This window comes from Cyrtonyx montezumae, unplaced genomic scaffold (assembly GCF_038088225.1).
Source record: "Cyrtonyx montezumae isolate F1298 unplaced genomic scaffold, pur_monq_1.0 scaffold_39, whole genome shotgun sequence".
Lineage (NCBI taxonomy): Eukaryota > Metazoa > Chordata > Aves > Galliformes > Odontophoridae > Cyrtonyx > Cyrtonyx montezumae.
The window spans coordinates 778,694-801,105 of NW_027072044.1; the positions used below are offsets into that span (position 1 = coordinate 778,694).

Here is a 22,412-nt window from a genome sequence, read left to right on the forward strand (position 1 = left end):
GTCGGGGCCGGCGTCTCCCGTTCCTCCCGTTCATCCGCAGAGGTTTAAATGAGATTAAAGCGACCTCAGCTCCGCTGGGGACGTTTTCTCTTCGCACCGACATTCACAGGAATAGATATTATCGACGTTTGATCCGCTTTGTACACTGTGTGCTGGGGGGGGGGGGGCGGGGGGGGGAGGATACGGGTGCGCGCAGAGAGCTGCGAGCGGATGGACGCAGCCACGTGGAACGGAGAGCGCGGCCCCGAGGGGGGGGGAAACGTGGGGTGAGAGAGGGGGGAGAGGGCTGCGGGGGGTGGGGGTAGGATAAGGGGGTAGGGGTAAGGTTGTGGGGTAAGGGGGTAAGGGTATGGGGTAGGGTTATAGGGTTAGGATAAGGGGGTAGGGGTAAGGTTATGGGTTTAAGATATGGGTTTAGGATAAGGGGGTTAGGGTATGGGGTAGGGTTATAGGGTTAGGATAAGGGGGTAGGGGTAAGGTTATGGGTTTAGGATAAGGGGGTAGGGATTAGGGATATGGGGTAAGGGGCAGGGGTTGGGTCATGAGTTAGAGGGTGGGGTTAGGGGTAAGGGGCAGGAGTTAGGGGTAGGGGTAGGGTAAGGGGTTAGGATAAGGGGTAGGAGGGTTAAGGGGTAGGGATTAGAAGCTTAGGTTAGGGGGCTAGGGCTAGGTAGGGGTCTGGGTTTAGGGATTAAGGGGCAGGGGTAATGGTTAGGGGATAGGGGTTAGGGTTATAGGTTAGGGTTAAGGGGAAGGGATATGGGGGCAAAGGTTTAAGAGTTAGGGTTATAGGTTATGGGTAGGGTTAAGGTTCCGGCGCTCCGTTCCCATCCCTTTGGACACGTACCACCAAGACCCCTGGGTTTGGCTTTGGGATGGCGGCACAATAGGACCCCAAACCCCTCCTTGCAAAAATCCACTCTGTCCCATCCAATAAATAACTCAATGAGTCCGTTCCTACAAAGAGAACTGAAAAGTGCAGGTTCCCGCGTTGGGCAGTCGAGTTATCAGTGTTCGACACTTCCACTCTTCCCATGAGGGCTCCTCTTGTTGGAACCCCAAATCTCTCCCACGAGGGCACATCCTTCCCCGATTTAAGGTGCTTTCAATGGTTTCTTTGCCAATGAAATGAAGACGATGGCGCTGACGGGTCGGTCGACAAATCCCAAAGACGTAAAGAGGAAAAAGGCAGAACTCACTCTTCCCTTCTTGTCAACCTTCAAGGACCTGGGAGGGCAGGACACGCGCTCACAGGACTGTGGGTTGGCACTCAGCACTGGGATGCTCCATGGGGTCAACCGACGCTGGTGGGGAGAAATGAGGCCGATGGACCCACGGATGCAACGTGGATAGCAAAACCCCACATTACTCCGAAGCAGAAATCCCATCACCTTCCCTGGTGGTGTTCGGTCCACATCCTTCCCTCTGAGTTCTGAGCACAGGGGATCCCCCACATCGCTGGCAGCTGTGCAATGGGAATGGCCTTCAGAGGTGACCCAGACCACTGGAGTGGGGTTGGCCATGCAAGAAATCAATGCTGACCCCAAGAAGGAGTTTGGGATTTGAGCCCTCGCTCAGCAGAAAGCAGGACGGCCTCGGGGTGGCTGTTCCCACATCGCTTTTGGCAGTGGGACCCAACCCAGCCCTGTGCAGAGCACGGCTGCAAGAGGCCCCACAGCATCACCCCACAGCATTCCCTTCTTTTTGCCCACGGGGCCACTCCAACGTGGATCAGTGTGTCCTGAGTGGGCCCTTTCGCTTCACTTTCCCCGAGGGCCATTTCCCCTCATCCCTCAGGTTCTGCTCCCCGGGATCCACGCGCCGTGGGATGAGTCAGTGCCGTACACCTCCAGGAGCATCTCCTCTCCCGAGTGGAGATTTCACATTCATTTCACGGGTATGGCAAAGTCCGTTTAGCTTTTCCTTCAAAGGTGCTTTACATTCAAGAGCTATATTGCAATCCACAACCCCGCTGGCTTGGGTTTGGTTATGTGATTTCGATGGATGGCCCCAAACCTCAGGGTTCAGTTCGTCTCTGGATTTGGGGCCGGGGAGGGGGGAGGCAGCTCCCAGCCTTAGCTCTCCCGCGGGTCACTGTACTGCAGCTCTGAGTTGAAGACCTCCTTATAGAGGGGTGGGAAGTTCATGGCTGTCTCCGGGTGCAGGAGACGGAAAAATTCCAGTTTGTCCAAGTGCAGGTTGCAAATGGTCTTCATCAGGGGCAGCTTGGAGACCATCTGTGGGGAAAGGAGGAGCGGTGAGCGTGCGTTCCCTATCACTGATCACACAGCCATGGAATGATTGGGTGGGGAGGGACCCTAAGGATCGCAGAAACACAGAATGGTTGGGTTGGAGGGGACCCAAAAGGTCACAGAACCATTAAATCATGGCATGGTTGGGTCAGAAAGGGCCTTAAAGACCCTCAGCCCCACCCCTGCCACGGTGTGGTTGCCCCCCACCAGCCCAGGATGCCCAGGGCCCATCCATGGCCTTGGGCACCTCCCGGGATGGGGCACACACAGCTTTCTGGGCACCCCACATGCCGCCCATCCCCATCCCTTGCTTCTTTGGGTTTTCCCCTGGCCGGGCTCCCCACAGCAGTGCTACCTTTGAGAGCTTGTCCTCGGCGGAGTGTTTCTTCTGGATCTCGTGCTGTAGGGCCACGTAGATCTTGTCCTGGAGCTTCTGCACCTTCTTGGACTCTGTCAGCCACGGGCGGTCTGTGGGAATGGCCGGGTCAGTGCCACAGGGACGGTCCCACCCCATACATATTGCTCTTCCCACTGTCCTTCCTGCTCCTTGGGGTGGTCTGGGGGACATGGGATAACCCCAACGCTGCCATGGGGGTGAAGGCGGTGCAGCTCTCCCACCCATCAACACTCAGGTTGACTCACATTTGCTATATGTGTTTTCCCCAACCGCCTTTCCCAAGAACAACAAATCATTTGGGATTGAAGGGTCAGCACCCCTCAGCTTTAGCCCCAGACCACCCCCCCCGTGCCCCCACACACCCGGGGAGAGCAGGACGGCGGCGGTGAACAGGGCGAGCTCCTCATCCGACAGCTGCAGGCGACACAGGGTCCTCCCCAGCTCGAAGACAGCACTGATGAGGTCATCACACCCTACAGAGGGACACCGTGGTTCCATGGGGTCCCCAACCCACAGCCCACCCCAATGGGTCCAAAAGCTTTTGGAGGTGGGTGAAGAGGTCCCTGGTGTGAAGCATCATTGAGCTTGGGTCAGCATGGGTCAATATGGGTCAGTGTGGAACCTTGGGCCCATGGGATCAATCTGATCCCAACAGGAGGTTGGAGTTGGAAAAGAGCGTGGGTCCCAACCACAACGAGCTCTACCAGATCCCAACAAAAAATTGTGGTTGGGATGGAACGTGGGTCCTGACCACAGTGGGGTCAACCAGATCCCAACAAATGGTTGGGGTTGGGATAGAACATGAGTCCTGAGCACAACGGGGTCAACTCAATCCCAACAGAAGGTTGGGGTCAGAGGTGGACCGGATGATCTCTGAGGTCTTTTCCAGCCATAGGGGTGGATCCTGAGGGATCTCAGCCATAGGGATGCCACATTTCATGTGAGGGCATTCCCTATCTGGGCATGAAAAGAAGAGGAACACCCCAAGGGGAGTCCCCACAGTAGCTCTCACCGAGTGCCTTGAACATCTGCACGCCACCAAACTTCCCCTCGAAGAGCACGGTGTTGTTCAGGGGGTTGAAGGCGCGGATCATGCGGAGCAGGAGCACCTCGAGGCAACCTGGTACGGGCAGAGGGACAGCAGGCGAGGGAGGGGAGGGGAGGGCAGGGGGTTCCATCATCCCACAACCAGATGGAAGAGAGAGAAAAGCCCCCGGTGCGAGTTTGGGGTCCAGATTGTTCATTCCCGAGAGCACAGTGGTTATTCCAATAGATCCCATCTGGGTTTGGGGTCTGTCCCAACAGATCCCGTCTGGGGCTTGGGTTTGGGGTCTGTTCAAATAGTTCCCACCTGGGTTTGGGTTTTGAGTCTGTTCCAACAGATCCCATTTGAGTTTGGGGTAAGGGTTTATTCCAATAGATCCCATTTGGGTTAGCTTTTGATTTTTGGGGGGGTTGTTTTTTAGTTGTGACCCCAATATTTCACCAAAGGGAAAACTCTGCTCAGGGCAGTGCCGGGGACGGCCCTTACCGGCTTTGAGGAGTATGATCTGGTCGTTCTGGCAGAGCTCCATGAAGCCATCGATGCGCTTGGCGAACTCCACCACGTACTGGATGGCATTGGAGATGTGCAAGGAGCACTGCTGCCACATGGCCTCGCAGCTCTGCGGGGTCAGCGGGGACGGCCCTTAGGCCTCGCTGGCACTCAGAGCAGTGCCACCCCCCACCTCTCCGTTGGTGCCCCCAACCCATGACCCACCCCAGTGGTCCCAAAAGCTTTTGGAGATGTGGGGTCCCTGCGTGGAGCACCGCTGGGCTCAACCACAATGGGGTCAACTAGATCCCAAGAAAATGTTGGGGTGAATCATGGGTCCTGAGCACAGTAGGGTCAACCAGATCCCAGCAGAAGGTTGGGGTTGGGGTGGAACAGGGGTCTTGACCACAGTGGGGTCAAACAGATCCCAACAGGAGCAGAAGCATATTAGGAGCAATATCTTCTCCAAAAGAGCAGTGATGCATTGGAACCAAAGGAGGAGGTGTTCAGAACTGAGATGTGGCCCGGAGGGGCACGGCCAGGGGCATGGTGGGGATGGGTTGGGTCTGGGGGTCTGAGAGCAGAACGATTCCATGACCTTACAGTGGTGCTCACCTTGCTCTGCAGGGCTCGGACCTCCTCTGGGGAGTACAGGCTCCAGGCCATGTGCTTCAGCTCCTCTGCTGTGTACTGGCAGGTCTCGAGGTGTGACTTCACCACATTTTGGGCGATCCGGTCTGGAAAGTGGTGGGAATAGAACATGGAGGAATGGTTTAAAGTGGAAGAGGGGAAATTTAGGTCTGATGAGAGGGGGAAATTCTGTACTCAATACGCCCTGGCACTGCTTGGAGCTGTGGGCGCCCCACCCCTGGAGGTGCCCATGGCCATGGATGCGGCCCTGGGCAGCCTGAGCTGCTGGAGACATCCAGCTCATGGCAGGGCTGGGTTTTGGTGGCTTTGGGATTCCTTACAACCCAACCATCCTACAGGACTGTTATCTTTAGGGTTCCCTCCAACCAACTCACTCCACACTTCTACAATTTTTAGGGGCGCTTCCATCCCAACTATTCTATCATGTTAGTGTCTTTAAGACGCTTTCCATCTCAACCATTCCACAGTTCTACGATCCCTACGGACCCCTCCAACCCAATAGTTCCATGGTTGACTCTTCCAGTCAACTCATCCCTCACCAATCTCAAGGACAGAGATGTCCCCAGCCAGCTGGCCGCCCTCCAGCGCGCTGTGAGCCAACAGGGCCGGCTCCAGCATCAGCTCATAGATGGATTCCTGCTTGATGAGCGTAGCATCGGCCACATCCAGGCTGGACTGATCAGGTGAGGGCTGCGCCGAAGCCAGCAGGTCAAGGTTGTAGTAGGTGCTGCTGCCATCAGGAGTGAGGGGAAAGTCGAAGAGGAGCCCGTCGGACAGCGTGGAGATGTCGTCCAGGTCCGACAGGCCGCTGCTGACGCTGGTGGTGTAGATGCGGCTCAGGGGTTCGGGCTCATCCTTGGGGCCACCGCTCTGCTCCTGTCTCTGCTGGTGCTTCTGTACCTCGGCGTAGAGGCTGTCCCGCTGCTTCTTGGACATGCGGCCAAACTTCACCGCTGCAGGGGGTGGAAAACACAACGGCGTCACGGTGCCAGCACAGTGGGGTTGACCAACCCTCCATTGGCCCATTGATGTGGGCTTGTAATGGGGTTCTGTGCCCTCTGTTGGCCATTAATGGGGTTCTGTGCCCTCTATCAGCCCACTGATTGGGATCTGTGCCATCTGTTGGCCATTGATATGGGTTTGTGATGGCGTTCTGTGCTCTCTATTGGCCAATGATGGAGTTCTGTGCCCTCTGTTGGCCATTGATGGGGTTCTGTGCCCTCTATCAGCCCTCTGATGGGGTTCTGTGCCCCCTGTTGGCCATTGATATGGGTCTGTGATGGAGTTCTCCACCCTCTACCAGCCTACACACCATTGGAGCACCTCCTTCCTCAACCCATCCCAAACAGAATCCATCGACATTTCCCCTGTAAAAAAAAAATAATAATAAAACAAACCCAACACCCCAAACCCACTTATTTCTCCCCATTTCGAGGTGCCCTGTGCTCTGACCCACCCAGGTGGGACTCACCGTCGCGGGACATGCCCAGGGCCAAGCATTTCTGCAGGCGGCAGTGCTGGCAGCGGTTGCGGTTGGTGCGGTCGATCAGGCAGTTCCTCTGCCGGGAGCACGAGTAGCTGGCATTGTTCTGCTGGCTCCGACGGAAAAAACCCTACAAAGGGATGGCCATGGGGTTGGGAAGATGCCCGGTGGGATGGCATCGCCCACCCGGCCCGTGCCATGCTCACCTTGCAGCCTTCGCAGGTGATAACGCCGTAGTGGATCCCTGAGGACTTGTCCCCGCAGATCTTGCACGGGATCACCTCGATTTGGGCTGAGGGAAAAGGGGAAAAGCACAGCGTGAGGGAACCGAGGAGACTGCCTGCCCCCAGGGGTAGGTGGGGAAACTGAGGCACGGCTGTGCTGCCCAACAACAGCTCACCCCATTGCTGTGCCATCTGTGGGAACTGGGCCCCCAAAGAGGCCGCTGTGGGGCACTGGAGTTGTGCAGAAAACCCTTTACAGTCATTTTTAGCACAGCACATCCACCCACCAGCCCTCCCCGAACACAGTTTTAGGACGGTGCCCCTCATTTCTCACATGCTACACACACGCTTGGAGCGGGGGCAGGAGAACCAAGGACCCCGTGCACAGGGTGAGCCCCCATCCCTGCACCCATCCCACTGCTGGTGCCCCCCACCCACACCCCCTGGCAGCTGCAGCCCCAGTATAGCACTGCTCGGCTCAAGGTCTCCCAGCAAATCCGCTTCCCTCCCGCTTCTGCTTCGCTGGCACTGAGCTGCTAATAGGCTTCGTCCCCATGTTCCAGCTGCCCCAGATCTGGCCCAGCACTGTCCCCTCCCCTCTCAACCCCCCTCCTCAGCACTGGTACGTGCCTCCCAGCATCGCTGCACCCTTTAATCCAACCCCCCCTTCCCCTCTGGGGGGGGTTCTGTGCAGCCACCGCCGCGCCAAAATAAACCCCGCAGCCAGATTACAGGCACTGAAAATCCCCACGGCCTGTGCAAATCCCCGGCGCGGGTAAGTCCCTGCTGCCTTCCTCTGCCCTCCTGGCCACTGCTCCACGGCCCTCTGCATGGTTACCCAACAAAATGGGCCGACAGAGGGCACAGAACCCCATGCTGAACCCCATCAGTGGGCCAAGAAGCAGTGGCTGGGGGATTGGGATGGGGTTTTGTGCCCCCTATTGGCAAACCCAACTCAATGGGCACAGAACCCCATTCCAAACCCCCATCAATGGGCTGAGGAGCAATGGCTGGAGGATCAAGATGGGTTTCTGGGCCCCCTATTGGCCCACGTATGGGGTTCTGGGCCCCCTATTGGCCCACGTATGGGGTTCTGGGCCCCCTATTGGCCCACGTATGGGGTTCTGGGCCCCCTATTGGCCCATTGGTGCTGTCCATTGGCCCACTGCTGGGAGTTCGGGATGGAGTTCTGTGCCCCTTGAGTTGGGTTTGCGTTGGGCCAACAGAGGGCACAGAACCCCATCCTGAACCCCCATCAGCGGGCCAAGAAGCAGAGGCTGGGGGATCGAGATGGAGTTTTGTGCCCCTATTGCCCCACCGATGGGGTTTTGAGCCCTCTGCAGCCCCACAGCGTCACCTGCTTCAGCCGTGACAGCGGCCACCACTCGGTCATTCCAAAATAACCCAACCCCCCCTCCCGCTGCAGTGTGTGACCCCAAAGCCACCACCTGCAGGGACCCCATCCCACCCCAGTGCCCGGGGAGAGTCCCTGGGGGACGGAGGTGGTGCCACCCCCGGCAGGAAGCGGGGTTTGTTATGCAAGGTTAATTGCAGCCGCCGGGTGATGCATCCTCCGCCCGCAGCCGATACCCGGCCCGGGATTACGGCAGAGGAGAATCCCACTGCTGTCCCTACCAAATCCCGACCCCAAAAAGCGGAGAATTAGCCCCTTCCAGGCGACCCAGAGCCTCTGGGGTGAGGCGTGCAGGGGTTGGGATGCTCCGAAGCTGAGCTGACCAAACCGCCCTGCAGGAGAAACCGAAGCGAGCAATCGGGAGCCACTCCGGGCTCTGATTGGGAACGCTGCTAATTACAGCTCCGGCACCTGACCCGCAGCTGGGACGTCAGCCCCAAATAACTGACGTGGGGGTGCAGCCGTAACCGCGGCGTGGTGGCAATTAAATGTCAGAACAGCTTTTAATTGCTGCTCTGTTTGTAACCCCGTCTGAATCACCGCCGCCCGCCTCCCTCCCTCGTGCCTCAGTTTCCCCATTGGGGCCGTGCCAACCCCCGCACCGTGCGGGCACCGGGATGGGGTGGAAAAGGGCTTTTTTTGGTGGGGGGGGGGGGGGGGAGGAAACAAACTCTTCAATTCCACGGGAAGCGAAACCAAGCTCAAAAAGAGGAAAAGAAGAAGAAGTAAAGAAGTAGGGAAAATAATAATAATAAAAGGGTTAAAAAGACCGATCCCCGTCCCGCAATTAAATTGTCCCGGCGCGGTATTTGCTCTCCTCCCACTGTAAATATTCATTGCCCAACTCCGGGACCGCTGCCACCGCTGTCCCTTATGTAATGCCACCTTCGGGCTCAGCTGCGCGGTGCCGATTGGCCCCACGTCCGTCCGTGGAGCCCACGCCGTCCCCCCGTCCCACTGACACACTTTCTGCTCCACGCACTTGTGTAACACCGCGGCCGCTCCCCCCCCCCCCCCCCCCCCCCACCAACCCCCTCCCCCCCCTCTGCGGGACCGCGGTGGCACCGCCGCGTCCCCAACGTCGTCACCCCTCGTTATGGGGACTCTGCGCTCCGCTCCCCTAAACACACCGCGACGACCCCAAATCCCACCACGGAGACCCCCACCCCTCGGCCCTATTTCCCCACTGCGGGCACACGGACCCACGGAGCAGCGCGTCCCCCCCCCGTCCCCATCGCGTCCGCGGGGCCGAGAGCGCCGATGTGCCTCGCTAATTACCCTTGATTGCGTTTGGGGAAGGCAGCCTCGGGCGGGAGCGGAGGGGAAGGAGAAATAAAAGGGACAAAGCCATAAACCTGTGCCCCCCGGGTGTCCCCCACCCCCCATAAAAGATACGCGTGGGCTGTGGGTAACCCCGCGTGGGACGGGTGCTCCGTGCGGCCCCAGGGGACACCAGCACCGGCGGATCCGCTCCGTCGGGGCATTACTCCGGGAGGGGTCGGGGGCGATTTGGGGGGGGGAGAGGGGTCCTGGGGGGATCTGCTGGGGTTTGCCGGGGGTTTGTGGGGTCCCGCACGGGGTCGGGCCGCGTGTGGTGCTGCGGAGGTCGGTTCGGTGCTGAGCGTACGGCCCTGCGGTGAAGCACTTTGCACTTTGGAGCTGCGGGCAGAGGCACACGAGGGCACGGGGTGGGGATAGTGGGGTTAGGGGGTAACTGGGGAAGGGGGTAACGGGGCTGGGGAGGGCCCCTCTGGAGTGCCCCCCCTCCGTCTCCGCGGCCAATTTGGGGAGGGGGTTTAACGCCGCGGGGTTAAATAACGGCGCTCTCGTTAAAGAGGACGAGATTTACATCTTGAAACACCGGCAGCGCTGCGGCGGTGCCATGGGGTCACCCCGCTGCCTCGCGGCCCCCCCCCGTCCCATGGTACAGCCAGCCCGGCTGGGGGCCCGGGCACCCCCATCCCCTCCTCCTCTCCCTTTCATTGCACCGTAATGGGGTGCCGGGGGGTAAAGCCCTCGGGATGATGCGTGCTCCAGTTCTGCACGGCCCCATAGCAGAGATTTACACCGCAGCGCTGCTAACCCTGTCCCCAAAGGATCCCAACCCCACAGGACGCTGCCCAGCCACCGTCCCCATCCAGACAGCGACGGGCAGCGCCACTGCGACCCCACTGCACCAGACCCCATCGGGTACCATTGCCCTCTGCCCACACTGTGTTTTCAGGTGACAACGGGCACTGCCACCCTGACCCCATAGCACCGGGCCCCGCTGGGTGCCACCGTCCTTTGCCCGTACCCACACGCTGCCGGGCGGGCAGGGAGGCTCCTCCTCCGCCCTCACTGATTTCCCAATGACAGATCTGGGTCACTGGGACAACTCGGAGAGGCGGCCGAGCCCCGCACGCTCCCAGCCACGCCGTTTGCAAAACAAGGGCTGAAAAACCCTATAGGATTATACAAGGGGAAGGATCCGGAGCGGAAAGAGCGGAGGAGCCGCAGGGAATGGGGCAGAGCGGCGGTTTTGGGGGAGGAAAACGGAGATTGAGTCCAACGGGTATGAGTCCGAGGGGACATCCCCAGTGTTGGGGGGGGGGGGGGGGGGGGGGAAATGGCGGAGAGGGGCAGAGTCGGGGGGTTGGCCTTTAATTGATTTGGGGGACGGGGGGTGGAAGGAATAAAACGCAACGAAAGAAAGGAAAAGTTCACCCCGTTGTTAATGACCCCCGCGCCGACCGTGCGGGCGCTGCGGTTAATGAGGTGGGAGCGCTAATGAAGGTGGGGTCCCGGGGAGCGGGGGATCGCCCCGTCCCGTTACACGAGAGAGGGAAAGGAGCGGTTCCGTGGGGACAAATCACTGCGCGGAGCTCCGCGGAGAAACGAGGGGGGGTTGCGGAGGGGGGGACCCCCAATCCCAGCCCGGGGTACCGCGTCGAGACCGCCCCGCTGCCACCGCCACCCCCCGGCTGTCCCCGAGGCCGCCCAGCATCGGGGCGGCATATTGCCGGCAGATTAACGGGCTTTGCTGCGGGGAGAGCTTAAGCGCTGCTCTGTGCCGCCGTCGGGCAAAACAACCACGAACCGATAGCTCCCGGACCCCACATCCCCACGGCCCCACATCCCCACATCCCCCCATCCCCATCCCCAACCCCGCGCTCCGTTCGCGCCCGCGATGCGCGAGCACCGCCGCTCCCCGACGTGTCCGTGCCGGGGTCCCCCGGCTCTCCCCGCTCCCCCCGCTCTCACCTCGCATCGTTCCGGCAGTGCTCACTGCGGGGCCGGGCGGCTCATGGGGCACCGGGCGGTACCGGGCGGCTCCGCACCTCCACCCGCCCCTCCGCACCGCTGACCCACTTCTGCCCGAACATGCGGCCGTTCACATGACGAACCCGCGCGGCTCCGCCCCGACAAATCGGTTTCGCTCCAAGCTCCGCCCGCCGCCCTTCCTCCTCCTCCTCCTCCTCCTCCTCTCCCTCCCTCCCTCCGTGTGCTGCTCGGAGCGGCGCGTGGGGCGATGGGGCTGCGCGACGGGCACTGCACATTGAGCCCTGAACGTTGGGCACTGCGTTTTTAGGCACTGCATTTTTGGGCACTGCACACTGAGCATCGCACACCGAGATCTATCCCTACACCTATCTGGTGTAGGGAGCTGCTTTGGTAGGGGGGTTGGACTCTTGAGGTCCCTTCCAACCCCTATGATTTTGTGATTCTGTGATCTCTACACTGAGCACTGCATTTTGGGGCACTGCATTTTGGGGCACTGCATTTTTGGGGCACTGCATTTTTGGGGCACTGCATTTTGGGGCACTGCATTTTGGGGCACTGCATTTTTGGGGCACTGCATTTTGGGGCACTGCACATCGGACATTGCATTTTGGACACTGCAGCTGAGCGCTGCGCGTTGGGTGCTGATCGCTGCCGCCCGTGGGAGGGCCGTGCCACCTCCCGGACACGGGGACGAGAGCGTGTCCCTCTGAGTCACCGCACCTTCACCGCGTCCTCTGCACGGCCCCGTTCGGCGCAGGGATGCAGCGGCCCCAGCCCCAAACGGGGACGGCGGAACCCCAAATGGGGATGGAGATGGGGGCAGGAATGGGGGAACCCTGACCCCAAATGGGGACAGTGATGGGCACCCAGGGCCAGGGTTCCCCACAGCTGCCTCAGTTTCCCCCCGCTCAGCAGTGCCCAGCTCTGAGGGCACAGCACAGGGACGAAGTGCTGCCCACCCCATAGCACCCCGTGCCCCCCCCCCCCCTCTTCCCCCATCCCTTTGCATAAGGCACTGCGGGACGCTGACTCACGTCGGGAACGTGCCCAGCACCGTGGGATGCGTCCTGCTCCCGAAACTGAGTCGTGGGGAGAAAAAGGGGCACAGCACCGCCCACGGGGTCGGCACCGCAGCAGGGCTGGGGCAGCGCGGCGTGGGTCGGTGCGTGGGGCCGAGCCCCGAGACCACGGTGAGGGGCTGAGGGCGCCGGGATTGGGGGGGGGGGGGAGATGTCTCCTCTCGATGGGTGCGGCGCAAGGAGAGCAAACAGGGATTAGGGATTTGGGCGGCGTCATCCCGAATTCCGACAAGCCGGGGTGGGGGGTACGGGGCAGAGCTCAATGGTGGAGACATTGCTTCGGGTACTGCTCCATGGGGGGGGGGAGGGGCATTGCTCCGTCCCCAGGGCATGGGGGGGGGGGGGGGGGGGGATGAGGTGTTGTGGAGGTTCGGTGCCCTCCTGTGCTGTGGGGTGAAAACGGTGGGGCAGAAGGAGGGGACAGCTGCTCCCGTTGGGAACAGTGAGCCCGGGGGAGGGGGATGGGGGGGTTGGCCAAGGCCAGGACTCGGCCATCGGGTGGTTTAAAGTCGTCCAAATCCTGAGAGCATCCGTGGGGTCCCGGGGTGAAACGAGGAACGAGGGTCACTCCCTGCACCGGGGGAGCAGCGTCCCTCTGCCTGGCTGGGATGGACACAGCACGACCAGGAGGGACACGGCACAATGAGGAGGGGCACAGCCTCTGCCCCCCAGCAGTGCCCGCAGGGACTCGTGTCCCCGGGGCCGAGGGCTGCACGGTGCGGGTGCTGCGTGGCTGCGGCGTTGCTCACCGCAGGTGTGGTGTGCACTTGTGCAACCCGATAGTTTTGGGTTGCGCTGGGCACCGGGATGGGTTTTCTCTCCCTCTCCGCCGTCACACCAGCAGGGCGGCCACGTGCTGCGGGCATTGCTCGGAGCCTCAGTTTCCCCATCCGCGATGGGGCTGACGGTGGTGACCTCGTTAGGGCAGCGCACTAATGAGGGTGAGCTGCGGGGCTGCTCGGTGCCAGCACGGAGGGATGCTCCCGGGACGCGACATCATCCCCACGGCCCCACATCGTGCGTGGGGTGCGCTGGAAGCGGAGCACCGGGGCCGCCTGTCACCCCGTGTCCCATCCGTGTGCCCAACCACGCGGGAGGAGGAAGGAGGGGAGCGGAGAGGGGAGAGGGGCGAAGCCACCGCCATCACCGCGATCACATCAGGCGGCCGCAATGGAGCGGTGCGAAGTGCCACCGCTGTCACCCGGCACAGGGGAGGGACAAAGAGGCAGAGGGAGAGCTGGGAGGGGAGGGGGGGGGGTTTGGGATGTGGCAGTCCCCAGCTGGGAGGGCACGGCGGTGCTGCGCGGTGGCTGCTGTCACCTCCACCTCTGTGGCAGTGCCATCGCCGTGCTCGTGGTGGGTGCTGTGCCCGTGTCACCTCTGCACACAGTCCATCCCCGGGGTGCTGCCACCATCTCCAGGACACAATCGTAGCATTTCCATTCGGGATCGGGGTTTCTCCCCCATCCCTGTCCCCATTGCTGTCCCCATCTGGGGCCGGGGCTGTGCTGGGGACAGCAGTGGCAGCTGTAACTGGACCCCCGGGCAGCCCTGACCTGCTCACGTAACGCCCTTCGCTTATGCAATGCCACACAGCGCTGTTAGGAGGGACATCCAACACCGCCGCAATTACCCGGCCCTTCATCAGCCACAACGAGGCTAATTGGATGGAGAACCACCGGTGGGCTGAGGAAGGAGCAGCCAGCCCCCCCCCCCCGCACCCTATGGGTGTCCCCACGCAATTAAGCGCCCATCAAACCCTCATTAGAGGTTCGTGCCACCCCACGGCCGTGCCGTGTCCCCCAGCATCCCCACCCCGGTGGCAGCGCGGGTGCCACCACCCCTCATCCCCGTCCCCGCAGCGCTCTGATGCTCGAAGTAGGTCAGTGGGCCGAGGTGCTGCTTTGTTTTCACCCGGCGCTGGCTCCCGGCAGCCCTCACCGCTGATGTTATCTCCTCCGCCCGCAGCTGCCCCGTGTGTGACGTCTCCCCGCTCCCGGGCAGCTCTGCCGGGATGTGGCACCTGGCTGCAGAGCCCCGGCACAGCTCGTGACACGAGTGATGCCATACAGAGCCCCAACGCAGCTCACGGCACCCCCAACACCCCCCCCCCTCCCATCCTTCACCCCTCACGGCTTTGGGACCCCCCACCCCTCCCAACCCGGACTCATGCCCCCATTCACTGCAACTGCCCCCATTCGTCTGCAGCGCAGTAATGAGGAGATAAACAGGAAAGAGAGGAGGGGCTCCGATCTCCCGCCCCGATCCCCCCCCCGGGACAGATGAAAGCGGAGTGGGGCGATGCGTGGGGGCTTTTTTCCCACTTGTTTCTGCTGAATCCCACATTTTTCCTTCCCCGTCCGCCCCCCGCCCCCCCCCCTCCCCTCCTCCCGCACGCGCCGTTAATGAGGTTTTGCTGCAGAAGTCTCCGTCTCGGCCTTGAGTTAATCTCCAGATGCCTTCAAAGGGGTTCTGTTCCCGTTCTCTTCCTTCCCCCCCCTTCCCCATATCCATCACTTTGAGCTGCTGAGCTGCAGCCCAACCCCTCCATCCCATCCCCTCCATCCCATCCCCTCCATCCCCTCCATCCCATCCACTCCATCCCATCCCCTCCATCCCATCCCCTCCATCCCCTCCATCCCATCCCCTCCATCCCATCCCCTCCATCCCATCCCCTCCATCCCAACCCCTCCATCCCATCCCCTCCACCCCATCCCCTCCATCCCATCCCCTCCATCCCATCCCCTCCATCCCATCCCCTCCATCCCATCCTCTCCATCCCATCCCATCCCCTCCCCATGGGGACAGCTGTGGGGGAGCCCCACCCCCAGCAAAGGGGACAGGGGTGGGGGAATCCCATCCCAAATGGGGACAGGGGTGGGGACAGGAATGGTGGAACTGCAATCCCAAATGGGGACTGTGATGGGGAAAGGGATGGGAGAACTCCTGATCTCAAATGGGGACAACAATGAGGAAAGGGATGGTGGAACTTGGATCCCAAGTGGGGATGGTGATGGAGACAGGGATGGTGTTAACACAAACCCAAATGGGGACAGCGATGGGGACACAGAGCTGGGGGAACCCTGGACCCAAATGGGGATGGCAATGGGGACAGGGATGGTGGAACTTGGATCCCAAATGGAACGGGGACCGCAGTGGGGCAGCCCCATGTGGGTGCACTGGCATCGGGGCCGCTGCTATGTTGGTCCCACATCAGAGCCGATCGGGGGTTTTAGCGCCGTTAATCCCAACAATCCCTTAATTCCTGGGACCGAAATAGGAAAGATCAGTGGGTCAGTGGGAAAAGCTCACGGCCAAAGTTAATGCGGAGAGAGGGAGAGGGAAAGAGTGTGGCAGGAAAGTGAGGGGATCCTCTCTCCGAGGGATGGGGAGGGGATGGGGCTGAGGGGGGGGGATATGTGGGGGCTCTGCCTCGTGGCTGTGGGGGGATGTGGGGCTCCCGCTTGGAGGCGTTACCCAAACCCAGCACGGATTTGGGGACGGAAGGGCCTTTTGGGGCTGCTCTGCACAAACAGTGCCGTCCCGCGTCCCGCTCCCTGCGGGTTCAGCCGGAGGGGAAAGGTCACACATTAACACACTGCACTGCTGAGCGCCCCTAATTAAGACTTGGCAGCTCAACAACCCCCCCCTCCCCCCCCTTCCCCCCCCCCCTCACCCTGTAAGAACCTTTTTGGCCGCCTCTCTGGAAAAAGCCGTGTGCGGGGACTTAGCCCTTAATAGGACCGGAGCTCAGGTGGGCTGCCCGCCTCCAGCACCATCCCATAAGCAAACCAGCCCCACTCCGCCTCAGGGACTGGGAATGGGGCCATCCCTGTGCTCCCCCCTCCCACATCCCCACGCTGTTTCCCCCTCTGGGCTGTGTTTTGGCCCCAATATCGCTCTGGGAGCGGTTTCCCCTAAATCCATCTCCGTTACCACAAGCGGCTTACGGCGAGAAACCCTTTTCCTCTCCGTCCCCTTAATGCGATCACAGCTTAGCAGAGCGCAGGGCTTAGCCCCGAAGTGCAAGTGAGGAGAGGAGCATTAAATAATAGGAAGGCACAAAACAAAGGGCTGAGCCTGGAGGGGGGGTCAGTGCGGATTGGGACCGCTGTGGTGGTGCCCTATGGGGTTTTGGGTGAGACCCCCCTGGGAGGTGGGAGCTTTGTGGGTCCTGGAGAAGAGCCTGGAGTGTGCTCGTGCTCCTCACCCTACAGATACCCCAGAAGGGATGGGGGTGAGGGATGTGCATGGGATCCCAAAGGTTGGGCTGATGGAGCAGGCTTTGCTGTCCGGAGGCATCGCAGCGTCCCATAGGGAAAACCCATTTCTGCCGACCTGAACCAAGGGCGGTGCTGCTCCCTTTCCAGTGTCACATCCTAAAATGCTCCCCAGAGCCCTCCAACCACGCTAACACAAGCCCCAAACCTTCAACCATGTGCCCCAAAGTCCTCCAGCCACACTCACATGGGCCCCAAACCCATCCAGCTGTGCCAGAACGTCCCCCAAACCCCTCCAACCACACTCATGTGTGCCCCAAACCCCTCCAACCATTCTCCTATGTCCCCCAAACCCCTCCAACCACACTCATGTGTGCCCCAAACCCCTCCAACCATTCTCCTATGTCCCCCAAACCCTTCCAGCCACACTCACATGGGCCCCGAACCCTTCCAACCACGCTAACAGGGAGGGACGCAGCCCCAGCTGTGGGGCAGACCCCATTCCCAGCCCCACACGGAAAGGTTTGGCGTCCTGGCCCCGCCATCAGCCCGGCTCTTCCCTTCAGTCCGGGCTCTCCTTGGACTCTGCTCCCTCGCTGCAGGTTGCTGGGGAGACCGGCGGGTTTATTTACCGTGAGGGCTGCGATAAGGAGTGGGAATGGGGCGGCGAACGCGCGGTGTCCAATGTTCCTGACCCACTTTCTGGCAGCCAGGAGCTGTGGTTGGATTGCAGCGAGAGGAGCTGAGAGCTGTGGGGAGTTTGGTTTGGGGTTTCCTACGCTGAGGACATCGTGTTGTCCGGGATGGGAGGAACGGGGTCGGGGGGGGGGGAATGCAGCGCTGTGGGGACGGTGTTGTTCGGTGTTGTGGGGATGGGTGGGTGCTGTGGGAAGGGTGATGAGGAGGGGTGGGTGATGCAGGAGGGTGCTGGAGAAGGATGGGTGCTTGGTGAGGATGGATGATGAAGAAGAGTGGTGGAGAAGGATGGGTGCTGCAGGAGGATGGGTGATGGGTAGGGATGGATGATGAAGAAGAGTGGTGGAGAAGGATGGGTGCTGCAGGAGGATGGGTGCTGCAAAAAGGATGGGTGCTGCCGAAGGATGCTGGAAAAGGATGGGTGCTGTGCAAGGATGGGTGACGCAGGAGGATGGTGGAGAAGGATGGGAGTTGCACAAGGGTGGGTGCTGCAGGAGGATGGGTGCTGCAAGATGAACGAAGCAGGAGGATGGGTGCTGGGTGCAAGTCGGGTGCTGCAGCAGGATGAGGAGCAGCAGCAACCAAACCCGGGGGCGTGGTGGGGAACGAAGCCCCCCCAGCCTTGCACCACACAGCCGGGGGGGACAGGAGGAGCGGGAGTCCCCGTCATGGCGTGTCCCCGCCGGCGCTGGCACAGTGGCCCAGATCTGCCATTCCGCATGGCTTCCCCGGCCTCTCCCAGCACGCAGGGCGCCCTCGCCCCCCGCCCGCTAATCCGACACGACTCTTCCATTAGAGCTGAGACGTGGGCAAAGAGCTTTTCGGTGTAGGAATTAACTCCTTCTCCCACCCCGTCCCCCGGCTCTGCTCTTGCAGGTGTGTCTTCCAACTTCCTCCTCTTCCTCCCCCCCCCCAGGGCTGTGTGGGATGAAGGCACTGGGGGTATCACTGAACCTGAAATGTGGGGTGGGGACACAGCGGACAGTGGGCCCAAAGGAGTGGTCCTGGAGAGCCAAAGTGGCCCCAAATGGGTTGACCTGCAAAACTCATGGGGAGGAGGATGAGACCCTCCAGAAGGAGCTGGGGGGGCTGCGAGCATCTTCCTGCAGCCATCACACCCCCATTGCTCACTGCTGGAGGGGGACAGGGAACCGCAGCTCCCGGAGAGCGCTGCTGTTCTGGGGGTAAAACAGAGGGAAATGGTTCAGCAAAGCTGAAGCAGCCCCAGGGGGGATTGGGGTGAGCATCCCATCCGGGGGTGCCGAGCAGGGATCCATCAGCCGTGGATGTGCCCACAATGTCACCAATGTCACAGCCCGGAGGTGTCAGCCTCACACATCCGATGTGACACCACAGCGTGGGGGGGTGATGGTGGTGGCAGTGCTGCAGCTGAGGCCGCAGCTTGTGGGGTGGGTGCTCGGTCCCCTTCCATCCCCCGTGCAACGTTCTGGGGAGGTGACACCATTCTTGGTGGCCCCAGCATCCTCCCAGAGTGCAAAGCACTGCGGTGGATTCAGCTCCTGCCCTGCACTCGGGGCTCAGGGCTCTGTCCCCACATGGGGCCTGGGTGTCCCCCAACGCAGGGTGCCCTCACTGCCCCCAGCACTGTGGGATCTGGGGACCTGCAGCCACCTGAGTGTGCTAGGAGCAGCTCACGGGTGACACAGGTGCACCAAGGAGATGGGGATCTGAGCTGGGGTCACCTCCTGGCACCCCACGTCCCTGGGTGAGGAGCATCCTCGGGGCCCCTTGGGAGCCTTCTTCGCCCCGGGTGGTTCCCATCACCTGCAGGAGGTGACAACTCCCATCCCTGCCGTGGCCAAGGAGCAGAGACGGCTGTGACACGTGGAGGGGCAGAAGTTGGGGTGTCCCTGGCAGAGGAGCTCCCCTGGCATCCCAGCACGCAGCCACCCATGAAATATTCAGGGCCGTTCGGTGCGATTTCCGCGTCGGCTTCGAAAGTGCCATGAATATTTCAGGCTGCATTAAACTTTCATGGTCTCCGTGCTTCGGTGCGGCCCCGCAGACCACAGGAAGAGCCAACCCCGGACGGCTTCAGCTTTGCTGAACCGTTTCCCTCTGTTTTACCCCCAAAACAGCAGTGCTTTCCGGGAGCTGCCGTTCCCTGTCCCCCTCCAGCAGTGAGCAATGGGGGTGTGATGGCTGCCCCAGCTCCTTCTGGAGGGTCTCATCTTCCTCACCACGAGTTTTCCAGGTCAGCCCCTACCAGAAGACACTGCTCCTCCATCCACGCAGCTCTTCCCGTGTTTATATAACGATGACATCTCCCGCGGACCGGGGAAGAGAATGGGCCGAGGAGAAGGAGGAGGAGGAGGAGGAAGGGGGGGGGGAAATAATGAGGATAATTCGAGTCATTTGGGAAGAGGCTGCTCGCGAGGTGCCCCGCGTCTCCCACCTTTTACACGTTGTCTCTAATCGCCCGCAATCTCGGCTGCCCATTGCTGGAGCCCCGTTGCCGTGGCGACCGATGAATAGCCCCCAAAAAGTGCCATCCTTCCATCACAACAACAACAACAACAAAAAATACAGCGTTCCGTTCAGGAAATTAAGCAGTTTGCAACCAAAGAGCGGACTGTGAAAGGGCTCCCGCGTCCCCTCTTTCCTTCCCGGCGCCCCAGGGAGCGCTTTGTGCACAGCAGCCGAGGAGGAGACAGCGGATTGCAGAGGGTTTCTAACCCACAGACCCTCCTGAGAGGGTTTGGACGCCCACTCCCCTCTCTTTTCTTCCCCAGATGTGTGTCACTGCAGAGAGGGGCTGGCGCGGCTCTGGGTCAATGTGTTAGCTGGGGGGGATGGGAGCAGTGGGGGCACGGGGCAGGGGGTCGGGGTGGGGGATGCTTTGGGATGCAGATTAGGGTTGCTGCTGCACTGGTCCTTTGCGGGTGTTTTGGGCTGTGGTTCGGTCCCTGCTTGCATTTAGCAACGGGATTGGGAGCAGAGCTGCATTCTCCATCCCATAAAGAGCTGGAGAACCTGAGCCCTGCTCTGCTGACAGCACAGGAGAGCTCCGGGGTGCAGCACCGAATGGGAAGAAGGGTAGGGGGGGGGAGGAAAAAGCAAAAGGGGATGAGAAAGGGCCGCGGTGGCACAGCTGCAGCTCCTGGCCGGGCAGAGCTCTGCCCGAGCTCAGCGGGAGCCAGATGGAAGCACATCTTGCTGCACAGAAAGCGGCCGTGGAGATTAACTCTGCTGGGAAAACAAGCTCAGCGGGCACTGCGGAGCGGAGGATGCACGCACCGGGGCGTGTGTGTGTGTGCGTGTGTGTGTGTGTGCGTGTGTGTGTGTGCGTGTGTGTGTGTGCGTGCGTGTGTGTGTGTGTGTGTGTGTGTGTGTGTGTGTGTGTGTGTGCGCTACGCATGTGCAGATGTGAGCGCTTCTGCGTGCACAGCCAAGCTGGAAAGCCTTGGAAACGTGTCCTCGTCCTTTAATTGTGCTGCTTTGATAACAGGGATAATTGGCTAGCAGTCGATACTGTTTTGCTCCTGGTTCTCCTGCCCCTTCTCTCGCTGCCCTCCCCTCCCTGCACGCCTCGCTCCCCCGGGCGGAGTGACATTTATGGCATTAGATAACGCAGAGATCGGCCTTGGAGGGGGCTGACTGCAGCCCCACAGCGGGCAGGGGTGGGCTCCAGGTTGGGGGGATGCTCCAGCAGTGACCACAGCGGGTCTGGGGACAGGGGAGAGTGGGACTGGGATGGGACAGAGCCAGGCTGGGCCAGCACCCTTGGGAACTGTCTCACGGCTCTAATCCAGGTGTCATTACGGACCCCTTTGAGACCCCCAGCTCGCACCCCAGGCTGGAAGCGGGGTGCCGAGGGAGAGTAGGAGGGGATGGAGATGGAGGGGGTGAGCGGGAGCCTGGTGCCACCTGGTGGCTTCCTCGCTGTGCTCGTGGCCACCGCCAGTCCCCTGTCCCGGCTCCCCCAGCAGCCGGGTGGGCTCGGGTTGCTCCCCTGGGTGCTCCAAATCCGAGCCTGTCCCGGCAGGAGGATGCCTGGTGCTGCTCGCCCCGGCGTCTTGCAGTAGGGATCCAGAGCAAAGCCTTGCTCTCGAATGGGTGCCTGTGGCTGCTGGATTCTGTGCTGTGAAGGAGGGACCCAAGGACACCAGGATGAAACTAGGAGTGCTTGCACACGAGACAGAGAATGACTCGTTTACTCCTTCAGCCTGGACCATGCCAGCAAACAAATCAAATGGCCACAAGATGCCTTTGTGGGCATGGAAACAGCCCCATAAGCGAGCTCAGAGCACCGTGAGCTTCCCCAGGGCAAAGCCTGGCTTTGGTGAACCGAAGAGATGCAGTAACCCTGGTTAGTGCTAACCCAGAAATGTTTTAGCAGCCGCTGGGAGGGGGAGAAGGTGGGAAGATGAACATCCTCTGAGCTTAGTGGTGGTTTCTCAAGGGTTTTGCTCCCTGCTGTTTGCCTGTAGCCCTGGTTGGGGATTTATCCAGGCACCCACAGGATGCACCCACAAAGTCAGGAACAGGAGAGCACGGCCAAGAACGAGCTGCACCCTGAGCACAGCCTCAGGCAGATAAACCTCACAGTTCCGTATTGTGTCGATACCCAAACGTGGTTTGGAAAGAGGTTCAGAACAGAGCAACAGGGGTGATCTGCAGTCCGCAGCTGGACACGGCCAGGGCTCTGCGTAGTTCCTTAAGGAGCAGCGTGACCGTCATCATCCAGTGCTGCAGAGGGAAGAGCTCACCTGCTCTGATGCTCTTTCTTCCCATGAGGAAGCAGAACAAAAGCTGAGAGCTGGTGCTGGACAAATTCAGAGGGGTTGTTGGCAGCTGGGGTTTGTGGCTCCTTGTCCTGTGCCCCGTTGTGTGATGGAAGCACGGCTCTGCAGCACGTGCTGGTTATCAGAGCACCCCAACATCCCTTTCTGTCCACGGACTCCTCGGCCTGTTTGGGAGCCAATAAACTTGGAATTAACCCTGCATCACCGCACAGACGCACGGGGGAACCCCCTCCCCAGCTCTCCCCTTATAGCTTGGGCACTGTGCCCTGGCCCTATACCTGAGACAAGGGCACAGCATCACCAGCCCTCTCCTCCAGCTGCTCCAGACGGGCTGACCCCCACTCTCCTCTCCCCTCCCCTCCAGCAGGGGCCCAGTTCCTATTGCTGCGTGGGGAGGTCCGTGGGTCCGAGGGCCATCTATGTCCCAGCTCC

The 22,412-nt window shown here is 60.9% G+C and overlaps 1 protein-coding gene across 1 annotated transcript; it reads right to left on the reverse strand.

Moving 5' to 3' along the window:
* Positions 1–1,460: 1,460 nt before the first annotated feature.
* Positions 1,461–11,256, reverse strand: LOC136054612 (nuclear receptor ROR-beta-like). Its single transcript, XM_065745923.1, has 10 exons — positions 11,199–11,256; positions 6,524–6,609; positions 6,306–6,447; positions 5,374–5,787; positions 4,799–4,920; positions 4,181–4,313; positions 3,662–3,769; positions 3,012–3,122; positions 2,608–2,720; positions 1,461–2,237 (listed from the first exon to the last, which is right to left on the reverse strand). Exons 1-10 carry the CDS (start codon positions 11,203–11,205, stop codon positions 2,076–2,078), a joined length of 1,398 nt encoding a protein of 465 aa, XP_065601995.1. The 5' UTR covers positions 11,206–11,256; the 3' UTR covers positions 1,461–2,075.
* Between the last annotated feature and the right edge of the window lie 11,156 nt (positions 11,257–22,412).

Excerpts from the sequence above, each read along its gene's own strand:
- LOC136054612 (XM_065745923.1), bottom strand. Across the intron at positions 3,123-3,661 it reads GCAGATGTTCAAGGCACTCG|GGTGTGATGACCTCATCAGT; the intron begins GTGAGAGCTACT and ends GTCCCTCTGTAG. Across the intron at positions 2,721-3,011 it reads CGCCGTCCTGCTCTCCCCGG|ACCGCCCGTGGCTGACAGAG; the intron begins GTGTGTGGGGGC and ends CCATTCCCACAG.